Source organism: Bicyclus anynana, chromosome Z (genome assembly GCF_947172395.1).
Source record: "Bicyclus anynana chromosome Z, ilBicAnyn1.1, whole genome shotgun sequence".
Taxonomy (NCBI): domain Eukaryota; kingdom Metazoa; phylum Arthropoda; class Insecta; order Lepidoptera; family Nymphalidae; genus Bicyclus; species Bicyclus anynana.
The window spans coordinates 15,125,927-15,149,657 of NC_069110.1; the positions used below are offsets into that span (position 1 = coordinate 15,125,927).

The 23,731-nt window shown below is 34.5% G+C and overlaps 1 protein-coding gene across 10 annotated transcripts in view; it reads left to right on the forward strand.

Moving 5' to 3' along the window:
• The first annotated feature begins 3,481 nt into the window (after nt 1–3,481).
• LOC112057669 (ecotropic viral integration site 5 ortholog) overlaps nt 3,482–23,731 on the forward strand; it is a 74,334-nt gene continuing 54,084 nt past the window's right edge. For 6 of the 10 annotated variants that reach the window (XM_052890875.1, XM_024098167.2, XM_052890878.1 and 3 more), the window contains exons 1-2: nt 3,521–3,621; nt 16,797–16,854. Coding sequence is in view for 3 of the 10 variants with exons in the window: in XM_024098168.2 (XP_023953936.1) it covers nt 16,800–16,854 (55 nt within the window). In the remaining 7 variants the exon portion in view is untranslated. Of the gene's footprint in view, nt 3,622–16,796; nt 16,855–23,731 lie in introns of all 10 variants that reach the window. The other 4 variants (XM_024098168.2, XM_052890880.1, XM_052890882.1 and 1 more) reach the window with 2 other exon arrangements.

Below are 23,731 nucleotides of genomic sequence, written 5' to 3' on the forward strand. Positions count from 1 at the left end.
TGTGAGGGATATAAAAAAATAATTACTTAGTACAGTTTTACCTATATCATACATGTAGGGAATTCTTCTGACTATTATAATAATGTTAAAACAAAATAAAAAAAGAACAAACCGAGGCACACGTAGATTTACATTCGTTAGGAACATTTTTCATCCGTCACCAGCGCAAAACCTTCCCTTTGTAAGGAGAATGCAAGAAGCGACAAAAAGGCTGAGTGAATTAGACAGTGACTGACTTTTGTCGACAAAGTCGGTAATTAAGGGTGTATGGCGTTGAAGGAATGACGGAACGGGGGTCGATTCCCAATTTGCATTTGAATCGATGTTGCGCAGCGTTGCTGACAAAGGATGCGAATAATTTACATGCAAAAAAGACGATGCGTAGATCTATACTCATACCTACAAAATATTCTACAAACTAGATTTTTAGATACGTACTTGTATGTACGTGCTATTATGAATTCTGTATTATTATTAGGTATTTTTTCTCTCATTTATACATATATTAGTCCTTTTTTTTAATTTTTAACAATGCTAATATAAGTATAAAGTACAAAACACTATTAAAAATTTATAAAAAAAAATCCACCCTCCCGCTGCGGGACATTTGAGTACCCAAGCAACCAGTGGTCTGGGCTCTAGAGTAAGGAACCTCTTCACAATACGCGCCTATCAAGAATCACTGCCTTTTGTATCCGACTCTTGATCCAACAGTCGTATTAGGTATATTATTATTGTCTGAGCATATATAATAAATTCTATGACATTACAATTAGGTACTCTGTACCTAGGTACTTGTACGTAAATGTTTTCTATGACCTAGGTAGGTACATGTTTTTACTTTGTCCACTTTGTACATTTAATAGACTATCACGACTCCGTACGCGGAAAATTGTTGTAAAATTTCATTGTACGTGACCAATAATATAATATTTATCTATAATTTATAGCGATCTTTATTGAAAGGTTGCCACGAACCTAAATGACTGGTACCTGGGGACACTCATATTAATAATGTTGAGAAAATATTTAAAATAATACGCTTTAAACTTGGACGGTTGTGTGCCTGGACCCTTAAAACTTTCTTCCTTACAAAATCACCACAGTCGAAACTCCTTATGAGGCTAGTTAACACTTTTTAATGGTCATAAATTGTTCATTATCGTTCTACCAGATAAAAAAAAAAAAAATTTTTTGAGACATGATTACATGAAAATTTAATTTTAAATATTTTTTGACTATACGAGCCAAAACTCCTATACATGTGCCATGACGGTCTATTTTTCAAATTGTTTCATGACGTTACGTTATCAAATCCTTTACAAAAGGGGCGATCGACAAAAAAATTAGATTGTAGGTAATAGTAAGAGTAGTCTGAGACGGATATGACGTCGCTCGATCTTGTGTTGGCTCGTACCGACGTTAGATGGCGTGACTTGTATCTTTGTGTAAAGAGTAGGGAGTTAGAGAGGGGTAGCGATCAGTTGGCGGCAACGACTTGCGATATGAGGCGCTCGTCGTACGGTCGGATTACTAACGGTAACTTACTTGGGATAGACGGAAAGAGTGACTTGAGCGGAAAAGGGGAGTGTTTGTTAACTGTCAAAGGATCCTTTAACCTTACACACAACGTTCACAAGTGCGTGGCTCCACTCAAGGTCATTCTCTGGCATTCCAGGGTCTTATTTTGGTTACAGTTTGATTTGTTAAATAAGTTATCCTGACAAATGTTGTGAATAGCCTTTGCTCGACATTGGTATTATTATTTTTGTAATCCACTTCAGAGTCTGCTAAAAATTGTTTAAATCAAATCTGATACGAGTCAACTACCTACCCTATTGCTTACATACTTCCTGTACTTACCTGTGATAGGACCTTAGGAGGCCGTACGTACGCTGAAAAATTTCCAGCTTTGTTGAAAAAATTAGGTAAAGGGAAATGTCTGGCTATCGCAGGTATGCAGTGCATCATCGCCTAATGCATCTGACCCAAAAACGTATTGTACCGTAAGTACATTAGATTATGTAATTTATTCTAAGCTGTAATTTTGGAATGGAAAGGAAAACAATAGGTACATAAATGCAATAATTTTAAAAACGTTGTTGCCATCTATGAAAAACATTAAGAACTATTATGTCGTTGTGTTGCGGAAAAGAAAGGAATTAAACAATCAAACTGTAAGCACGATTGTAGCGCCAGCAGACGCTTGATCTTCGATTTATTTTTGGCAATCTTTTCAAACTTTTATTTAAATGGACAATCGAATACTTAATGTATAACACTGTAACTATATGATTTTGTACATTTATATTTTTTTCCGTAACGAGTTCCATTTTAAAATCAATATTAGGTATAAATGGATCACACCATCAAACACTGCCACCTATGGGAAAGGATATGAACTTGATCTGTGAAAAGGTCAGGCTCGGCAGATGTCACTACTGGGAAGAACTTGAAAAGAAAAATTATTTAATAAATATCATTTACGTTTTAAATAAATTATAACTAGAATCTTTATTTAACAATTTTGTTAATTAAGAATCTAAAAAAGTATTTGTAAGTATTGTTTTTAATCTGTGTTTATTTATTATCTATAACACTTAACGATCTCGGACCACAAACTATATCTATCTATCTTTTTATCTCCCTCCATGTTTTTAGCCGTTTACGGTCGCAGACATCCCAAGCCCGATTTTCTAACAGATCCATAAAGCTCGACAATGTCGCTTCTGACATGATGTCTTGTTAATTTACTGTAGGATCCTTAGACCATTTAAATAACAGGACCTGCCTCGCTAGCTGTTACCCCTCTGGCAAAGATCAAAAATCTATCATCTAACTCGTTTATAAAAACTGTTGCTATAGAATATGTTTCATTGTTGTAAAAACGGCCAAAAACTTGTAGTTTAGTAAAAGATGGAGTAACGTTTCATTTAAAAGTATTTAAACCTTAATTTTATCAAATTTGAAATAAAAGCAATTTATAAAAAGAATCGATTCTTTTGACGAAACAGCCAAACATCGATCAGTAATCGAATATTCTATGTATTTAATCTGTAGATAGTCTAAGCAATGTCTGTGTAAAAATTACGCGTGTGTGTATTGTGTATAGTGTATGGACACAGAAGATTTTTAGTGGTGTTAAATATTTTCGAAGTGTGAGTTTACCTCGTCCCCCTCAACAAACAACAGACAATTTTGTTCGTGAATTTGAGTGCGATGCATTTCCATTTTCTAATTCATCTATGTGTAAGACCATAAATTATACTCTTTGAACACCTTATGTACCATATTAAATGACCATTCAAATATTGGAATATTTATATTCGTTGGTAATAAAATTATTTTACAATAGAAAATTAATCAAAATAAGTATTGTTTTTAATCTGTGTTGGAATTTTATAGTCTATGACACTTGTCTATGCGTCTCCGTCAACGGTTTTATGCTCCTTGGAGTAAAATATTCTTTGGTTTTATGTCTATGATTATTTATTTATTCTCTATATTTTCTGTGTGTTGTGAGAATCATTCTGCCAGCTGGGCGGTTCCAATGTTATAATTTTATAAATGTGTAGTAATTTGTCTTGAGTTCTATAAAATTGTGAGATTAAACAACATAATGTAAGTTTCCTTTTTATTATAATACATAAACATTTTTTTCTAAACAATTACGAGGTGATTTCTGGTTACACGAACCTATGTTGCGAAAGTAACAGTACTTACCTTGTTAGAAATTTATTCCGACACTGTTGTTCCGAATAAATTTCTATTTGTTAATAGAGTATTAACTAGGCTAATTATGTCTTCTAGGTTCCTTGTTAAATTATAGGTGCTAAAACTATATTTATTTGTTCCAATTGATGTTTTTGATATTTAATTTTTGAACGCGACAATAATCAATAATTACAACAAAATTCAAATTATATTTTTTTTCTAAATCGGATATGCATCAGTGCTGTTATATAGGCTAATTAAGTATTCTAGGTTCCTTGTTAAATTATTGGTTATCATTTATTTGTTCCAATTGATGTTTTTGATATTTAATTTTTGAACGCGACAAAAATCAATAATTACAACAAAATTCAAATTATATTTTTTTTCAAAATCGGATATGCATCAGTGCTGTTGTATACGTGGAGTTTTCAACAGTACAACAAATTAATAATGACTTGATGATTCACTATGTGTACAAGTACATTCACTTTAACACGACATGAAACATTTTTACTTCACTACAATTTTCTTTCAATACAATTCGATTTATTTGATATCTAAACCAAACTAAAATTAACAATAGGGACATACAATGAGTCAATGACCCATTGTGTTTTTTTACTTTTATGAAATCAGCGCAATGTATTTTTTAGTTGTTTTACCAGCATTACTTAAAAATAAATAAATTTATGGTTTGAATGTTGAAGTTCGGATAACTGTGATCACAAAATCTTTAATTTATAAAAGCTAAATGTTTGTCAGTTGATCCTCCTAAATATGCACAAAAAAGAGGAAATTCAGAGCTATAATAGATATCTATAATAGGCATTAATGCATCGGAACGCCTTGGTGGACATCAAGGCAGGGTACACTGCCGTGCTAAGCACAAAAGCGTTACGTCAATGACAGCAATTTATGAGGTAATTGAAGTTATGTAAAAGTACTTTACAATAAACTCATAATTTAAAAAACAAGCCTAGAGAAAGATAAATGAAAACGCTCGCCCTCAAAACAGCAGAAAACATACAATTAAACAAAGAGGGAAACAGCCTAATGGCTCCAAACAAAATAAATAGAGCAAGCAAATTCAAATTCACAAGTCGTTTCAGAACAAACACACTATCTAAAACGCATACTTCATAAACTAAAACTGCACATTACGAACTGGAAGAACATAATAAAATAAAAATCAAGCAGCAAAAGATCCCAATCCGATGGGATCAGCCATCCCTAGAGGATGTCCAATCAAGACCCTCCAGCTAGAATAAACAACAAAAGATGAGAAACTTATACTGGAGGAGGATCACAATAGATAGAGAGCAGTGGAAGTAACTAAAGGAGGCCTATACCGAAAGGCGCAGGAGATATTCTCTAAAAACAATAAACTTAAATTAAAACAAAGCAATGTATATAAAAAATGTAATTTCTTACCACAGAAAAAAGGGCTCATAATAATTATAATTATAAAGTAGTTTTGAGGTAAAAGTGAGATAGAAAAATCTTTCTTAAGAAGTTTTCTATACTTTAAAAATAAAATACTGCTATATGGTTTAGTTCATTGGCTGTTAATGATAATGATGATATCAATTGAAAATAATTTAACACTGTAAAAATTTACAAAACTCTTAGCATACTAGTAATCTAAAGCTGTAAATGTAATCAAATCAAATCAAACAGGCTCAGTTTATTAGTACTTTTGATGTCATGAATGAATGATTGATGGTAACCTTTACTATAAAGACTGTACTTTAACATGCTAACACTACATAAATATTGAAGTTATGAATAAAAACTAAAGCATGTATAACAAGAAACTGTTCTTTGGAAACATGTGTTTCAAATAATTGCTTATTTGTTCAAATTAGTCATTGTTGAGGTTTTGGATCACAAGGGTTTAGCTATTGATATTTTGTATTTTTATTTTTTACAAATTAGCCTTGGACTACAATCTTACCTGATGGTAAGTGCTGATGCAATCTAAGATGGAAGCGGGCTAACTTGTCTCCGTGGGGTTCAGCTGGATTCACTCCATCTAGCCGAGCTCGCTTCAGAAGCTTAGCAGGCCGCCCAAGTCGCTGATAGCCTCATGGAGTGTCGCTGAGGAACCAATGTAGGTTGCTCGTTGTTCTGTTACGTGTCTCGTTTTCCTCCATGCAGGCTTTGCACAGTCATACCTACAATTGAAAGGTGTTTGTTTACCGGCAGTGACCTGTTATTAGGCTAACTACTCAACTTCTCGTGTGAGGTTCATGAGTTTCTTTGTCATCCTTGGGTCGAGGCCTGGTAGTGCCTCTTTTGTATGTTTACATGTGGTCATACTGACCCATAGTTTGGCGTGGGTGCTAGTGGTCTGTTTATGTAGCCACATTGTGTATTCACTGAATGGTATAGGTACTATTGGATCGGGTCCTACTCCCTCAGTGGCGCGCCAGTTCGTCTGCCACTTGATTACCTAAATTTAATTTGATATAACATCACCTGTAGGGGGTCGTTAAAATAGTTTGATAATGATGATTCCTAAACCTTACAAACTAATAAATAATTGGTTTCAATGGTTTTTAAAATACACTCACTAAGTATTCAAAAATCTACCGACTATTATTATCTACTGTATTACCCACTGTTATTAGTGAACTGAATACTGCCTATATCATTGAATCTTAAAATTAAATAATGAATAGGTTGGAGTACCTACGTCATGACGACCTTTAGAACCCAATGCCTGTCTAACATGCAACACAGCTCAATTACCTTAAAGGTTACTTAATTTAAGTCTCTGTTACCTATTTTGCAGTTAGATGATGATCCAATTTTACTGTCAGTATTGTGAAATAAGCATCATACTGACAATGAAATTGGATCTATATTATCAGATGAATAATATAGATGATCCAATTTTAAAGGAAAAGAATAGAATTTGAAATAGATTGTAATATTTTGTTTTTAAATTTCTAGCAGACCCGGTCAAGCTTCACTTTGACTTATGTGCACTTCTTCCTACTCCTACACCTACCCTAACCCTACCGTATCCCTACCCTACCCCTACCCTATCCCCATCCAACCCCTAGCCTACCCTAGCCTACCCCTACCATACCCCCACCACCCTTACCCTTGGTTCAGTCATTCTTGAGTTGAACAAACTCTTTTCTAACACTTATATTTTTAAACTTTTGATCTCTTTTAAATGGAATGTCGGAATTGAATAATTTAAATAAAGATATTGAAGCAGTCTTGAGTCAGAAGTCATTTATTTTGATAAGAAATAATACCAAGATACAAATGAAGAACATTTGCTGCATTTCCATTATTTTTTTTAAATAAAAGAACATTAATTGCGTTATGACTATAATAGTTAGGGATATGTTCGTAATTAATTATTTTATTTTATTTTAAATATAATGGGAAAGCTGTGAAAACGCACTAATTGTTAAATTTTGGTGTCATATATTGTGACGTTTTGAAAATGTTTTAAATGCTGGATCTGGTTCAATATTAATACTCCAACTATCGGGGCCAACTACTACTCTACTTTATCCATAAATCACACAGACACCTACTCAAACAGATACAAAAAATCTCATCAATCACAATCAGAACAGTTACTCTGAAGTTATCAAGCAATTAGTTTTTTATTAACATTTTACCAATTAATTTTTATTTATAGAATTAGTGCTTCCGTTTGGAAAATCAATCAGGAAAAGTTATAGACAGCAATTAGGAAGCTTTCAAATTATTACCAAGTAGGCTTGCTTACTTTTCAAATATTTGAAAAGTATAACAAATTAACTAGTGGTTGGTGGTTGGCGATTTTTATTGGTTGGAACATGTATTTAATTAATTAAATCAATTCACTAAATATATACCTCTTCCTAGTAAGCCCACTTGCATCTTAGAATGCATTGTTTACTGACTACATTGACATTGAATAAAAAAAATGTATTCAATAAAAGGATTCTTAATGGTCAGAAATATATTGGTGTTTTGACCCACCACGCCGGAAGTCTAGTAACAAATCTAAATGATACTTTTACGTTGACGTTAGTTTAAAAGATTGCATGATCGCTAGTAAAAAATAACAGCGCGGCGTGCGGAAATACGTACCTATCAGAGAATAAGTTATAAAAACCTGTTAAGTGTGAGTCAGGCGCGCGCGCAGTTCGTTCCGTACATTTTTAACATGACTTGTAGGTGTAAACCATATTTATTCAATACTAACAAAGGCCTGCGGTTACATCCGCGTACCCGTGTTACGTACCCGGGAACAATTTCCCGTCGGATTAGAGGATTAAACATATTCTATGACACTCAGAAATAACGTGGCTTTCCTTCACACTAATATTATGAGGGCGAAACTTTGTGTGTAAGTGTGTATGTTTGTTCCTCCTTTACGCTGCGGCTACTGAAGCGATTTGACTGAAATTTCGAATGGAAATAGATTTTACTCTGGATTAACACATAGGCTACTTTTCATCCTGGAAAATGCCATGGTTCCCGCGGGATTTGTGAAATACTGAATTCCACGCGGACGAAGGCGTGGGCGTACGCTAGTTGGTAATAATTTTAAAAAGGTTCATTAGATCCAGAGATAGAATAGAATACTATATAATATAAAATACTTCAGACATTCACAAACCTCTTTAAAATAATATGATAATAGCTCCTCCATAAGACCTCTCAACAGAAAATAGTTATTGATTTGGTTACTATAGAAACGCTGCCCTTGGCCTGACTTGACTGAAACTGGGGAGATGTTTATTAAAATAATCTTATTATATTCTCGGCAGCTCAAGATAGGACTACGCGTGTAGCGGATTAGTAGTCAGTATTTTAAATAATAATTGAATAAGTGAAGCATTTTGGTTATTTTTTGGTTAATTTTGCTAGGTTTTGGAGGATTGTACATCAGCGGCTATATGCTGATGTACGATGGCAATAAATATGAAAAGAGTCTCTTTATCTAGTTTTATGTAGTTTTTCATTTTAGTCCACTTTTATACATAACGATGTACGGAACCCTAAATTAGACGGAACGAGTATAATTAGTTTTAGCACCCGAGTTTGATAAGTATAAAATGCGGTTTTAGGTTGATGTACTTACAGTATTATGATAGATTGAGATAACTTACTAGTTTTCTAATACTCAATACATATAAATAAGATTGAAGTTAAAAAGGCCTATGAAAATAACTGCAGATATATTTGATTTATACGAAAATAACTGCGTTTTATAAAGGGCTTAAGTTATTAACACAATAATGACCAAAAACAAAAAAAATTTTTTTTTAAATCTTCGTGTGTGTTTGTCCGAACTAATTTGAAACTGCTGAACTAATTTAAATGGGACTTTTATTGGTAGTTAGAGGAGTTTACTGAGCACCAAATAATCTACTTTGTATCCCGAAATATCCCTGGTTCGTGCGGAAAAGTCTCTGGTTTATGAAACTCATTTTCACTCGCTCAAATTTCACGCGGAAGTCGCGACCGTCTACTAGTCCTTGTTATATGAATATGTTGTATATTCGTTTGTCGTATATCTTAGAATCGCCATGATGGTTAAAAATATTCGCTGCAAACCCAAATCACTTCAACTGTACCAAGTTATTTGCTTGTTAGGTTGTTAAGTTTCACACAAAAAAAAATTGTCGTAATGAAGTAGTTACTGAATTACGTATTCGCAGCCAATTAAATTATTATCTAGCTAATTGGATGCTTAGGCCGTTCTTTAAAAGCTGGCATCCACTATAATGGCTAGGCCGATTTAACCACCTGGTTTACGAACAACCTTCATATATATATTTACGGGACACTCTTTAAAGCACGCGTTAATGAATTACAGTTAAGTAGACATTTTGATCCTTTCTTGTTAGTTTTTAGTTTTTGGGAAAAAAAATATTCCGTCTTAAATTTGCATGCTAAGATCCCACCATCTGCCATTTTCTTTATGGCTATTACACCATGAACGGAGTATTATCACACGTTATAAAACTGTAAACTGTCATAATTATTAGTACAACTTCAATATCCAGTTTACAACCCATTAGATTAATTGGTTTTATGAAAGCAATAGTTTAGTTTTATGTGGTATATTTTTTATTAGCACGTTAACGTACTTTATCGTACTTCTGGTTATAAAGTGGGCGTATTACAGTGTAGGTATGCGAATCAATTTGAACGATATTTTAAAACGTAATTATATTATATTACGTACTTTGCGTGCATTATGTAGAAAAAGTTTTGAGGTAGTTTTGAAAATATATTTTTATAGATTTTTGCCATATTTGCTGTTTGCATATTTACTTAGTTTACAAGCACTTTTGAAACGTCAGCTTTGTTGTTATTGTGTTAAGTAAAATCAAAAACTTAAAGTTCTAGTTTCAAACGCATCTTGAACCAAAAGAGCCCACATCAAACTCAAATTGAAATTCTCATGTTCTTCATATAGGGGAACCTGATTACGATTCTCCGTATCAATTTGAGAATATTGTATATGTAAATTAGCGTTAAGCTTTAGCTGTGGCAAGTTACCAGCCAAACGGCCAACTCATTTAACTTTGTACTAAGAAGTGGAAGTGGAAGTGACATTCAATAACATAGGTGTGTCATTGTAAAAAAAGAAATGTATCCACACTGTTTCCGCACTAGACATACTAAATTCAAAGGATCCGTCAGCGATACTATAGCTTGGCAACTTCGTTCATAACACTCCCGTTGCAGGAGCGGGCGGGGGGGGGCGTGTAGCGATGAATGAAAAACCCACGACCGACGCACCTCACTTCCCCGCACGCACGATTTCACACTCGCGCAGTCTTTCCCCTCGTCGCCCGCATATCATGAGAGTGTCATCAATGAACTTGAGACTATATTCTTCATATTTTGGAGTGGAACACGCCAGTTCTATTGCTTCGTCATTTTATGTTTCTACGTCTATATCGTAATTTACTCAGACCAGCCAAGTGATGTATGGCGTAATAATCTATCGATTAATCCACTAGCTTATGCGTAATCCATAATTGTGTTTAAAAAACCGACTTAATGAGATTATTAGAAGCAATCGGATCCGCTTTTATCTGCACGCAAAATTAATTATTGTAGGTATATTGCTATCAATTTAATAATTAAATTGTTTAACATTATTTCACTTAAAACCTACTTATTTTCATTGGTTATGATTTTAGCAGTCTATGTAAGTTTGTATTTACGTATATACGTCGGTAGTGATAACTTTTCATCTGGTTTTGACGAATAAGGGGTCAATCATTTCGTTCTGGCCCGCGTAACATAGGCTACATTGTAACCAACTTGTACAATAGGAAGCATCCATTTTGCCTTAGGGTACCGCTGAGTCCGCTAGTTATAGTATACTAGCGGACGCCTGCGACTTTGTCTGCTAATAATTAGTGTAAGTTTTTAATGCCCATATCTATTACCGTAAACATAACTTGACTTGAAAGATGACAGCCTGTCATAAAAAAGCTCAACCCCTGTTTAAACCCCATAAACCTGTTGAAAAAAGGTTGATTTTAAAACTTCTTAAATCACATTACATTTCGTAATTCTTTTCATGATTTATGCACAAATTTTTATAACTGCAACTCTAAAAATGGACGACTTTCCATACAAAATTTTAACCCCTACTTCACCCCCTTTCTACTTTTATGTTAGTCATAAAAAGTAGCCTATACTCTGCTCCAAGGCCCCATTTATCATAATACAAAAATTCATCTTGATCGGTTCAGCTGTTTAGCCGTGAAAAGGTAACAGACGGATATGCAGACTTACTTTCGCATTTATAATATTAGTATAGACTAGCGGACGCCCGCGACTTCGTCCGCGTGAAACTCGATGTAAACTTTCAACTACCCCTACCGTACCCCTACCCCCCTATCCTACCCTAATCCCTACCCTACTCTACCATACCCTACCCTACCCTACCCCTACCCTACACTACCCCAACCCTACCCATTTCCTACCCCCACCCTACCCCTACCCTACCCAACCCAACTCTACCCTACCCCTACCCTACCCCTTTCCTACCCATATCCTACCCGTACCCCTATCTCACCCCTACCCGACCACTTCCCTATCCTACCTCTAACCTACCTCTACCCTACCTTGTATTGTATTATATTATACTCTTGTATTATCTCCGAAACTATTTAACTAATTAACATACTGTAAAGTGCAAATCTTATCTCCATAACATCCTTGTGATTATTAAATAATTTATTTTGATAAGGATTTAAGTTTAGTAGTATAAATAATGACGTAAACCTAAGCATATAAAATTAATATTTTTTTAAAACACTAAAGGTGCTATATCTGCTAAAATATAGAAGATAGATATATGGTGTAGCGGACTTTTTTGCAGAAATTTCAAAGGTACGTAAAGCCTCCATATATTGATTTCAATTTTACACAACGGATAAGGCAGCGCATGCGAATAAGTCTGTTTATGATGAATTTCGGTCCGACCTGTATGAAAAAAACTATGATTACTCTGCTAATATATACGATAATTATATAAAATCTATAGCACTCCTCGATAACGTACCATTCTATTGGTGAAAGAATTTTTGAAATCGGATCAGTAGTTCCGAAGATTACCCCATTTAAAGAATGTTACAAACTTACAAACATACAAACTTACAAACTTTACCTCTTTATAATATTAGTATAGATAATATCAGCTAATATAGATAATATCAGCTAAGCCATACAAAATGATTCATGCAACATAGGCCGTAGAGATTACAGTAAATGATCACTTAGAAATTAGTTATTTCATCTACGAGGCAAACGAGTGTCCCGTCTAGTCCATGACGAGATGACGAGAACAAGTTTGTGAGTCACTCCGCCCGCGAGGTGTGTCCTCGACTTGAGCGCACAAAAACCTCACACTGTTTATTGTGTCCGGCATCGCAGTTTGACCGCTTTGTTATAGTTAGAACGCGACCACGGCGAACCTTTACTAAAGACATACTCGAGGAGAACTTTTTATTTTTTTTAAACGAAATAAGCTCGCGTTTGACCACGATCTCACCTGATGGTAAGTGTAGATGTGGCCTAAGGTGATACGCGCTTGCCTATTCACTCTCATCTTAAAGATGCCCAAGTTGTAAGAATTAGGAAACACTGACTTCGGGAGAGAGTTCCAACTGTTTACTGACCAACAATTTAGAAATGAGGGTAGAAAACAGATGTCTTTTCTAAACTTTTTCATGTAAAATGATGTATTGTTTTTTTATAAAATATTATTAAAAATATATTAATCAAATTTAGTTTCATTCATTTAAGAACAAGTTAATTATAATTATTATTAGGTGTGAAATGACTAGCGATTTAATAGAAGATGCCTATTGACTCTCATCTTAAAGATGCCCAAGTTGTAAGAATTAGGAAACACTGACTTCGGGAGAGAGTTCCAACTGTTTACTGACCAACAATTTAGAAATGAGGGTAGAAAACAGATGTCATTTCATAACTTTTCGTTTAAAATGATGTATTGTTTTTTTATAAAATATTAATCAAATTAGTTTCATTAATTTAAGAACAAGTTAATTATAATTATTATTAGGTGTGAAATGACTAGCGATTTATACCCTCATTTTTAATTTTGGTTGTTGGTAAACAGTATACCTCGAGTTTGGCTTTAGTATAGGCTTATGTTTCTATCTATGTATGTATGTTTCTACGTATTTACGTTCTATGTTCCGCATCCATAGCGCTTAAACTATTCAGCCGATTTTGATGACTCGACTTTACTTTGTAAACCATGATTTTAATCGTTTCTTTTCTGTAGCAGGACTGGACTACCTACAGCGTTTTTAACATGTATGTCACTAGAAAGTAAAAAAAAAGGATATTTGAGTTCTTTAGTTCGTCATAATATATTCGTACAATTACAAAAATGTTATGAATAATATAATAATATACTATAATAATCATCATCAGCCTCTTGCGTGGACTTCCGACCACAACGGTCTCGGTATATATACAATTATAATATAAAGTATAATTGTATATATAATATACATAGCGACTGATGTAGCCTAATTATTATTTATTGGTTTTACATTGATTTGGTTTCCTTCAATTATCAACCAATCATACTCAGTAAAATATCCCTCTACTTAATCTTGGTGAATTCAAAGAAAATTAAACTGCGAGATCAAAGGAGAAGTACGGGGAAGGCAGGAGAATCGATATCAGTCTATTATTAGAGGTTATTACCTGAGACGGCGAACATTCACGTTTCCAAACGAAAAACTCGCATTGAAATATTATAATATTGTTGGTCTAAATAAATATTATTGGTCTGAAATCCGACATTAAAAATATATACTCTCATCTGTTATTCACTAGTGCTATCAAATAAATGATAGATAGTGTTCGCAGTGAAACATTGAAAATAGGTTGCTTAGTTAAACTGCGGCCAACACACATTTTTAGCTTTCATTTGACATATTAGACGACTAAATAATGTCGTAAGGGTATATAAATAATATTACTTAACTGTTTATATCTGGCAACCCCACAGTTGCAGCGTGAGAGCAGGCAAGCTTTACTTTTTGAATTATTTTGGGTATATTCTATTAACTACTGTAAGATTTTTTTTTAATTAACCAATGAGGGAAGAGATTAAATAAATTAAAAAAATTCAAATATGTCAATGTGAATATTTTCTATTATTTATTTCTTATCCGAAAAAAAAAACTGATGAGGATATATTTCTTATGCCGGATCTCGTACTTATTACATACTGTTACATACTTTGATAACCTCATCGGTTGAGATCTGTGTGCGTTTAGAGGAAGTAATGGTTTAATTAACTATGGTTGAATTTACGATTTATGAAAGTAACTGCAATTCAATCACTTAAGTACAGCTGAAGTCTAGGTTATCTAAAAAACACTAAATATATCTCACTATTTCAATAATTTGAAATTTCATGCATCCAATATTAAACTGAAAAACTGGTTACCATCAATATACATTTTCAAAATTTAGTTTTAATTAAAACAATTCATAACGTTCTACATAATTATTATATTCTCCCACGCGATATAACATATTAAAATAACAAAGGACGTCGCGTGTCGGTCAATCACATACAATAAAGGCAAATTTTAATATTTACCACGCGTAGTAATACGTACAAAGTGTCCTGTTTTGTGTGAACGATGTACTGGCCGGTGAATAAATGAGCTTTAATTAAACGTAGCCTTTGATGTCAATAGTTCCATTTTCTATTATAAGGAATATTTCAAAGGATACATTGTGCTACAAAATAATAAAGGGTGAAATGCTTCTTTTACCTTGACATTGACGTTCAAATAATACGCTTTTATTAACTTACGAACGACTACTATATTCCATTACCTATTCTTAACTATCTTTATAACAAACTAGCGGACGCCCGCGACTTCGTCTTCGTCCGCGTGAAACTCGATGTAAACCTTCAACTTCCCCTACCCTACCCCTACCCTACCCTATCCCTACCCCTACCCTACCCCTACCTTCTAACGGAGCCCGAGACCTTTCCAACGAATGCAAAACCGTGGAAATCGGTTCGTGCGTTCTGGAGTGATAGCGTCAGGAAGGAAAACCCGACTTATTTTTATATAGTAGATTTGCTCGTAAAGAACTTATCTTTTATTTTTCCAATTATTATTTTGTAATGTATCTCATTACGCACGTGTGGCGTAATATAAAGTAAAATGCACATGTACCGTAATGTAATATAAAACCTTTATAATTCGTCTAAAAATTAACGATACTTTTTAAAAATTTAGCGAAAAGTTTTTGTGTCAGAAAAATGCTTAACATTTGACATGAGAAAAATTAACTTTGTGAGATAAAATATAATAAATAAAAATTTAATTCTTTCATTTAATAATTTTGACAATTAAGGACAACCATTTATCTGCAACAGAAACACGAAAATATAAATTTACTTTATGGGATAATACTGGCTGTTTTTGGCGCATTTGCCTAAAAAAAATGCTGATGCTCGCACTTTGCTATATGTGCAAAAATAACTAACGTGTCAAAATGTCATCATATGGAAAACAGGCAAAGATGCAAATTCATTTTCAGAAAGTGTGTTCAAAGTGTATCTCCTCGCAAATGTGTTATAAAACGTCGTATGACAAAACGTCGTATGATTACAGTCACTGCTTCCTTACTATAGATCTCGTCTGCGGCTCGAGCTTGCAATATCGCCTCGGCTGTAATTTTCAACTTACCGCACTTATACGATTATTACTAATGTAATATTTCTAACGAGGTAATGATATTACCGTAAAGCTTTAAAGACGAAAAACGACTTACACCGTCAACTATAAAATGAATCCTAAAGTTAAAAGTTGTAAACATTTAACATGGTAGTGTCAAAAACAGATGATACATATCATTACTCGTACGAGTCCTTTAAACCGTTTGCATTCGGTACGTTAAACCCGCTTTTATTAAACCCTTAAACAAAAAAAAGGAGCTGACATGACCATGTTTCACAGCGATTTCACCTGACGTTCACCCCTCATTTGATTAAACGCTGTATCTGACTGGTAATTTAACTCAGTGAATAGGTTTTTTAAATTGCCTCGTAGACTGCCTCCGCTGACTGCTTTTAACGGAATTTTAACATTTGAAATAAATTTTAAATACTATTTGAAATATCATACTATAACTAATAGTATAAACTAGCGGACGCCTGCGACTTCGTCCGCATCTGACGACAAAACCGACGACCTTTAAATATTTACGGGAGTATTTTCCTTCTTAACAAAAAATAATAAATGAAATCGGACTACGCGTTAATGAGTTATAGCTAAGTACACTCTTTGGGTTATCCCCTAAAGTGATTTTCAGATAGCATGGGTACGGTGACAGTCGCCTGTATGACGTTCACAATACGTACTTTTATCGTGAATTGTGGAGAACTTTCAAGAGTGAAACTAACTGTCAGCCGCACCATCCTACATGAACCCTAAAAGCTGTATTTTTTACTTCGGATGACAGGAAAATGTACCAACAGCTATGAAAATAACTGTAACTTTATAAAATTATGTTTTTCTTTTCAGTTAATGTGCGAGTCAGCGCTGACCGTGGCGTGTGTATCGACTTTTACTCTAATTAACGGTAAGTTACTTTTTCAGTAAGATCGTTGTTATAAATTATTATTTGCTCGCTTTATAAGTGTAATACTTTGTGATCAATGCATCTTTATCTAATATATAAAAATAAGTCGCGTTTTCCTTCCTGACGCTATAACTCCAGAACGCACGAACCGATTTCCACGGTTTTGTATTCGTTGGAAAGGTCTCGGGCTCCGTGAGGTTTATAGCAAAGAAAATTCAGGAAGAGGTTGGGTAGGGTTGGGGTAGAGTTGGGTAGGGTTAGTTGAAAGTTTACATCGAGTTTCACGCGGACGAAGTCGCGGGCGTCCGCTAGTCTAAATATATAAAACTCAAAGGGGACTGACTGACATAGTGATCTATCAACGCACAACCCAAACCATTGGACGGATCGGGCTGAAATTTGGCATGCAGGTAGACGTTATGACGTAGGCATCCGCTAATAAAGATATTTGAGCAATTCTATCCCCAAGGGGATAAAATAGGGGTTGAAAATTTGTATGGAAAGTCCTTAATTTTTAGAGTTACAGTTTTGGAAATTTATTCATAAATCATTAAAAATATAACGTGATTCAAGAATTTTTAAAATTCAACCCTTAAATTGGTGAAATAGGGGTTAGCATAATTCTTAAATTGGTGAATTAGCGGTCACGGATTAAAGATGCATTGGTTTAATGATTTATTGATTTTTTTTTGCTGGTTTGACTTGTTATTGAGCTTATGTCCTAGAATAGTTTAGATGTTCATACAGTGAGAGCTAACGCGCTTTAGTTCACCACTAGACGGCACTAGAATAAGCAAACTCATTTTATATTTTTAGTTTCAACATTTTTCAGTTTTCTTCGAACCTTTGTTTTTTATTTAAAAAAAAAAATCATAATTAATTTCGGGATTTGATAAATCTTTTAGACAATGAGATAAGTAAGTAGACTTAGTCTCCATCTTTGTACCCTAACAAAACTCGCTGCGCGCATCTTAACTTATAAAAAATCCTTAATTGCATAAAATGTAGTATTTCTTATTTAGTAAAACACAGTCGTGATGTTTAATTAGTTTAGGGTAAAAGCAAAATTTGTTTAGATAGTATACTTAGCACAGAACATAAAGCACATACACTGCGGTGATACTTAGGTAACCTAACCTAAGATTTTGGACGTGACAACTTCTAACGCTAGCCACAAACGGTCAATTATTCTCACGTTTTTGTAGCACCTACGACTATAGTTGATCGTGTGTTGGTCACTGCGTACATGACTTGTATAGTATGCCGCGTGGGTACTGCCGTTTGCTTTTCAGAAACGTGAGAATAATTGACCGTCAATGGCGACCATTATAATTCGATGGAGCCGGCTGCACACTCGATAAAAGATGACGTAATGCATCACGTCACGTTCAAATATCGTCAGTAAACCGACTTTACAGACAACCGATTTTTTCAATTAAACTTTTGTTTAATTGAAAGTTAAAAGTTTGTTATAATCTACAGTAGGTAGGTATCAAAGTCAAGAAAGCTTAGTTTACAAAAACTTATGAAACGTCAAGTAAAACTAACACCGGTACTAATGCTAGCCACCTACCATCAGGTAATCCCACATGCCTGCAGCGCAAACGGCTTGACACCCAATATCGTGTGTTGGTCGCGATGTGCATGACATCATGTCATGCTAATAAAACTGATGATTATGCACGATCAGCTTTTTCGGATGTCGAGCCGTTGGCGATGTGATTTTATTCGATGTTGAATAGCATAAGACTAAGCCTTGGGCTTGGGGATTTTCAGAAACAATACGTACCATTGATAGCACTAAAATGTTTTTCTGCTGCCTTGCAAAGCTATTTTTCACTTTCGAAATATAAACATAGGAGTAAGTTAGTTCGGTGAAGTTGTACACATAAAAATATATACAGCATTCCCAATTCTACAAGTTAATATACCTATAAGTCCAGATCCACTTGTTCCACATATCCGAGAACACTCAAGAATATCAAGATGTGTCTAAAATAGCTTACACGAGTGTATTGAATCTTTTATAAATAAAAAGGATCACAACACAGCATGTTCGGTGCCTTTGGTTTGGAAGATATATAGAATTCTTATATATCTGTACTATCTATACTAATATTATAAAGGGGAAAGATTTGATTGTTTGTGTGTTTGTGTGTAATGAATAGGCTCCGAAAGTACTGAACCGATTTGAAAAATTCTTTCAGTTTTGGGAAGCTACACTATCCCTGTTATATTTTCAAAAAAATTAGGGTACCTTCCTGAAACACCAATTATGTAACCCAAGGTGTAAAAATTTAACCAAAAATATTCTTTCATCGCGTGCCCTATTTTATAATTGAAGACAACCATAACGTTGTCACAATAGATTATACAAATAATAATAAGATTTGTAGTGTGTAAAAAAACGGTAAGCTATTAATTTTGTTCGAACTGAATTGCACCGTATTGTGTTGTAGAGAGGGTCGCAGTTTATTTAAATGATGTTGCGGAGTGAATCTTCTTATAGATATGTATTCTGCGCTAGTATGTTATTCCCCGGTACTGCCTCAGCTACCACCTCCTGCCACCTCCCTGCCCTGTCCCACGCGGCCCCAATGATTTGTTTGCTAACTTACCCGGATTAAAAAACTACGATTAGCCCCCCACCCCCATTTGAATCATCGGCGACCCCTTCTAGCATCATATCTCATACTGACTAAGTTAACGAATCTACCAAAACATTCACATACACATACGGTGACAGTCGCCTGTATGTCGTTGATAATACGTACTATTAACAGTAAAAACTTTTTTTTCTTACGGTCATTTATTGTTTCAATATTATATGTATATTATTTTTAATTTAATTTTAATACACAAAAAAAATCATTACTGGAGCCGCCCGTTTTCCAGCGATAACGCGATCGCGTTTAGCGAAAATATATTATCAATAGAGACCAAATTTATCAAAATTTCCTCTTCTTCAAAAATGTTATTGTAAAAATTTTCTAACACCAATACTTTAATTTCCATTAATTTAGACCCCCATTTTTAATTTTTTAAATTGGATTTGCGGGTATGAAATTTTTTTCTTTTTTTTGTTCTGTTATTTTTATTTTTCATAAATAAGTGTTCTGTTCTATATATGTGCTTGGATTTGTTGTTGCGATGAAGGTAAGTGGTGTTCTAATATAATTTTTGTAATAAATGTTTATATCAAATATTATTTAATATATAATAGATTCAGAGATTAAACTTGGTTTCATATTGTTACAGAACAAATAACAAGAAAACACGTGTAAAACATTTTACGTCCCAGTGAGTGATATTGCCGTTAATAATGAAACACAAGATCAATTTATTAATGAAGAAATACCAACTAAAAAATAGAAAACAAGATCTAGACTTATTTATAGTATTATAGTTGCTCGAGCCAGCAATGTTACTTTTTTATATTATATATGCGAGCGCTTGGTTGTAATCATGCTTGACAGTAAGGGATGATGCAGCCTATTATGGGACGCGCTTACCTAGAAGAAGATTATTGTGGTAAGTGGTAGGGAAAGTGGAAGCTGGAAGAGCATTCCATAACTTCCAAGTGCGGGTCAGGAACGAAGAACCAAAACACATCGTACACGGGCAAGTGACATCAACTACGTATGGTTGTAGACCTCTGCGATACCTGGCAGTTCTATGGTAAAAAGATGAAGAAGGAATACTACTATACTAATACTACAGCCTTTTTTGATGAGTACTGTTTACCAACAAAGAAATTAGAAATGAAGGTAGAAAACGCATCTCATTTCATAACTTATTTATATTAAATTATGTATGGTTTGTTTATAAAATGTTATATAAAATATATTAACCATATCTAATTGTTCTAAGCTTATTAATCATATTTATTTTCATTCATTTAAGAATTAGTTAATTATAATTATTATTACGTGTGAAATGACTAGTGATGTTTGTTGGTAAATAGTATTATTCATCAAGAAAGGCTGTAGTATAGATCGAAAAGTTTCTAGGCGGACTCTCCGAAATAAATCCTGTAGAAAACCGACAGACAGGCAACACTTCGGCGATGCTCCAACGATTGCAATTTTACTATAACTTTAACTTCATATATTTCCTCCTACTTTAATGATGCAGTATTGATGTAAAGAAAATATCATAAGTTCCCCCTCTCAACAGTGGAAACATGCTACCGTTCAAATCAAATATTATAGCACGAAGGAACAGCTTGGCTGTGAAACCCAGAAATGCAACCTTACTGTATTCTTGCCACCATTCCACGTGGGCATTATTTGTATAGTTATTAGGATAAGTTAGCTTAAGTTCCTTATTGTTAACATAAATTATACAATTTTTAACATAAAAAACCGGCCACGTGCGTGTTAGGCCACGCGCAGTGTAGGGTTCCGTAGATTAAGTAAGCACTTAATTCCCTTATGTGATGCACAAAAATACCGATAAGGATACCCCACACTATAGGATAGACGATAAAAAATTCTGCCTCACTTTGCATGTAGGAAAGGTACCCCAAAATATTTTTATTCAAGTTTTCTTTTTACCTCTATATAGACGTAATATATATTCATACCCTTACAAATTCTCATCTTTCTAGTTTTAACAGACTCTGAGTTATCATATTGACACCTTTATATTTTTAAGTAACGACGGAATTAGTACGCAATTTTCGATTATCCATTACGTTTTTTAAATTGATCGACTATAAATAGCAATTGCTTATTAGCCGTTATAGTTTTCCTTGTAATTTTATTATATATCCTACTTTCGTGTATTTTTATACTTATCCATAAACAACCGTTTAGCCGGTAGAGGATTGGGACACATTTACAATTTACATATTCATGCTAATTTACAGCTTCTTAGTAGTAATAGTCTCTGCGCTAAACCGCGGAAGGACGGACGGATAGACGGACATGACGAAACTATAAGGATTTCTTGTGGACTACGGAACCCTAACAAAATAAATGGCATTAACAAAGAGTTGTAAGAAGTACTGTTTTAATAACTAATTAGTAAATTTCTTCGATGTAATGTAATTTAGTAATGTATGTACCTAATAATATAATGAATAGCACTTATCCTATTATATTGTAAACTTGAGTGATAGTAGTAAGATTTCTTGTTCTTTAAGAGTACAAAGTACCCTCTGCTTTCTATCATGTAAAGTTCCTGCTAACACCATCATTGACTCAATTGAAAAAGAAATGTATGAAATATGGGAAAACTTTGAAAAGGACAACGAAGTAATCGTATATATTAAGTACTTTATCCAAATCAACAAATGAGATAAAACCTAAAAAAATCATGTAAGTATTTTTAATATCGATTCTGTTCATTAATGCATTTATTACAATGTTTTTATTCTAGTGCAATTAAGCAAACAGTAAAAACTGGAGCGCTTAACAAGAGCTTTTAAGCGAACTATTGACTTCAGAACTTCAGTAGCAACGAATTCCATGAAAAGATTAAAATATACTGATTGAGTTCTGAACTCATCTGGCAACTACATCTGTAATTTTAGTGACACGAGTCGCCACGAACATTTTGAGCACGTGACGAGGCGTGTTGAGAACCACGGACTAGTACGTAAGTAAACGTGTTTCTAAAACTTAAAGTCTGTTTGAAATAATATTATTTATATATTTGACCAACTTTGACAATAAGTGAACAGCCATGAGCTCTAGACGTGGAATAGAAACTGTCTTTAATGGTGCAACCTTAAATTTAGGCATCAGTAAGCTGAGCTTAGTAGTAGCGCCTTCAGTATGTAAATGAACTAGGCTACAAAAGGCTAAACTGTATAGCCTTTTGTAGATGCGTCACAGAAGCCGACTATTTGACACGCCGTGTAGTTTTTGCTAAAGTTTTGATAGTAAATGGAGCTCGTTGACATAGGTTCGCCGAGCTTAGAGCGCAGCCGGCAAACTTTCATCCCATGTCAGGTTTTGGAACCAAAGTTACTGCATCAAGCACTTGGCATAAAATACACAGGGAGCTACGAATCCTAGTGGATCGTATTGACGTCCAATCTGTGACGATATTGTCCTCTCAGCCACCACTGGGCTGGATGGTGCATTTTAAAAAGGGAATGAGTTAGAAGCTGGTGACCACTGCAGACCTAAAACTTTCATGGAAAAGCTGGGTTTGTCATCAAACTCTAGTGGTGTTTCTTGATGGTCATTTGGCAGATGCTTGAGAACTGGCAATGAGTTGCAAGACCACTTACTAGAGTCTACCGACCACAGGATGTCATCCATGAAAAATGCTGTTTTGAGAACATTGGCTGCTTGTGGGTAAGTCATCAGCTAAAGTGTGCAATAGTTTTATAGCGAGACAAGAGCTACTGGCAACACCATAAGTGACAGTTATACACGAATACTCAACAGCCTGTTGACAATTTGGCCAAATTGACCCGATACTATACCGAAGATATCGCGGACGTCAGCCTATACGAGATAAGTACGGCTCTCAAGACCTAAAGAACAGTAAGGCGCCAGGTAAGGACGGAATTACAGCATAACTCCTGAAAGCCGGTGATAAACCGATACTTAAAATCCTTCAGCGATTGTTCAATTCCGTCATTCCCGAGGGCACGACGCCTGTGGCGTGGCATAGAGCGTGGTGGTTCTGTTCTTCAAAAAAGATGACAACACCTTGCTGAAGAACTACAGCCTCATCTCGCTGTTAAGCTATGTTTCCAAATTGTTCTCGAGAGTCATTACGAATCGTCTCTCAGGTTCGACGACTTCCAGCCTCCCGAACATGCCGAATTCCGAAAAGGATTTACTAGCATAGACCACATCCATACGCGGCGGCAGGTAATACAGAAGACTCATAAGTATAACCAGCCACTTAGCATAGC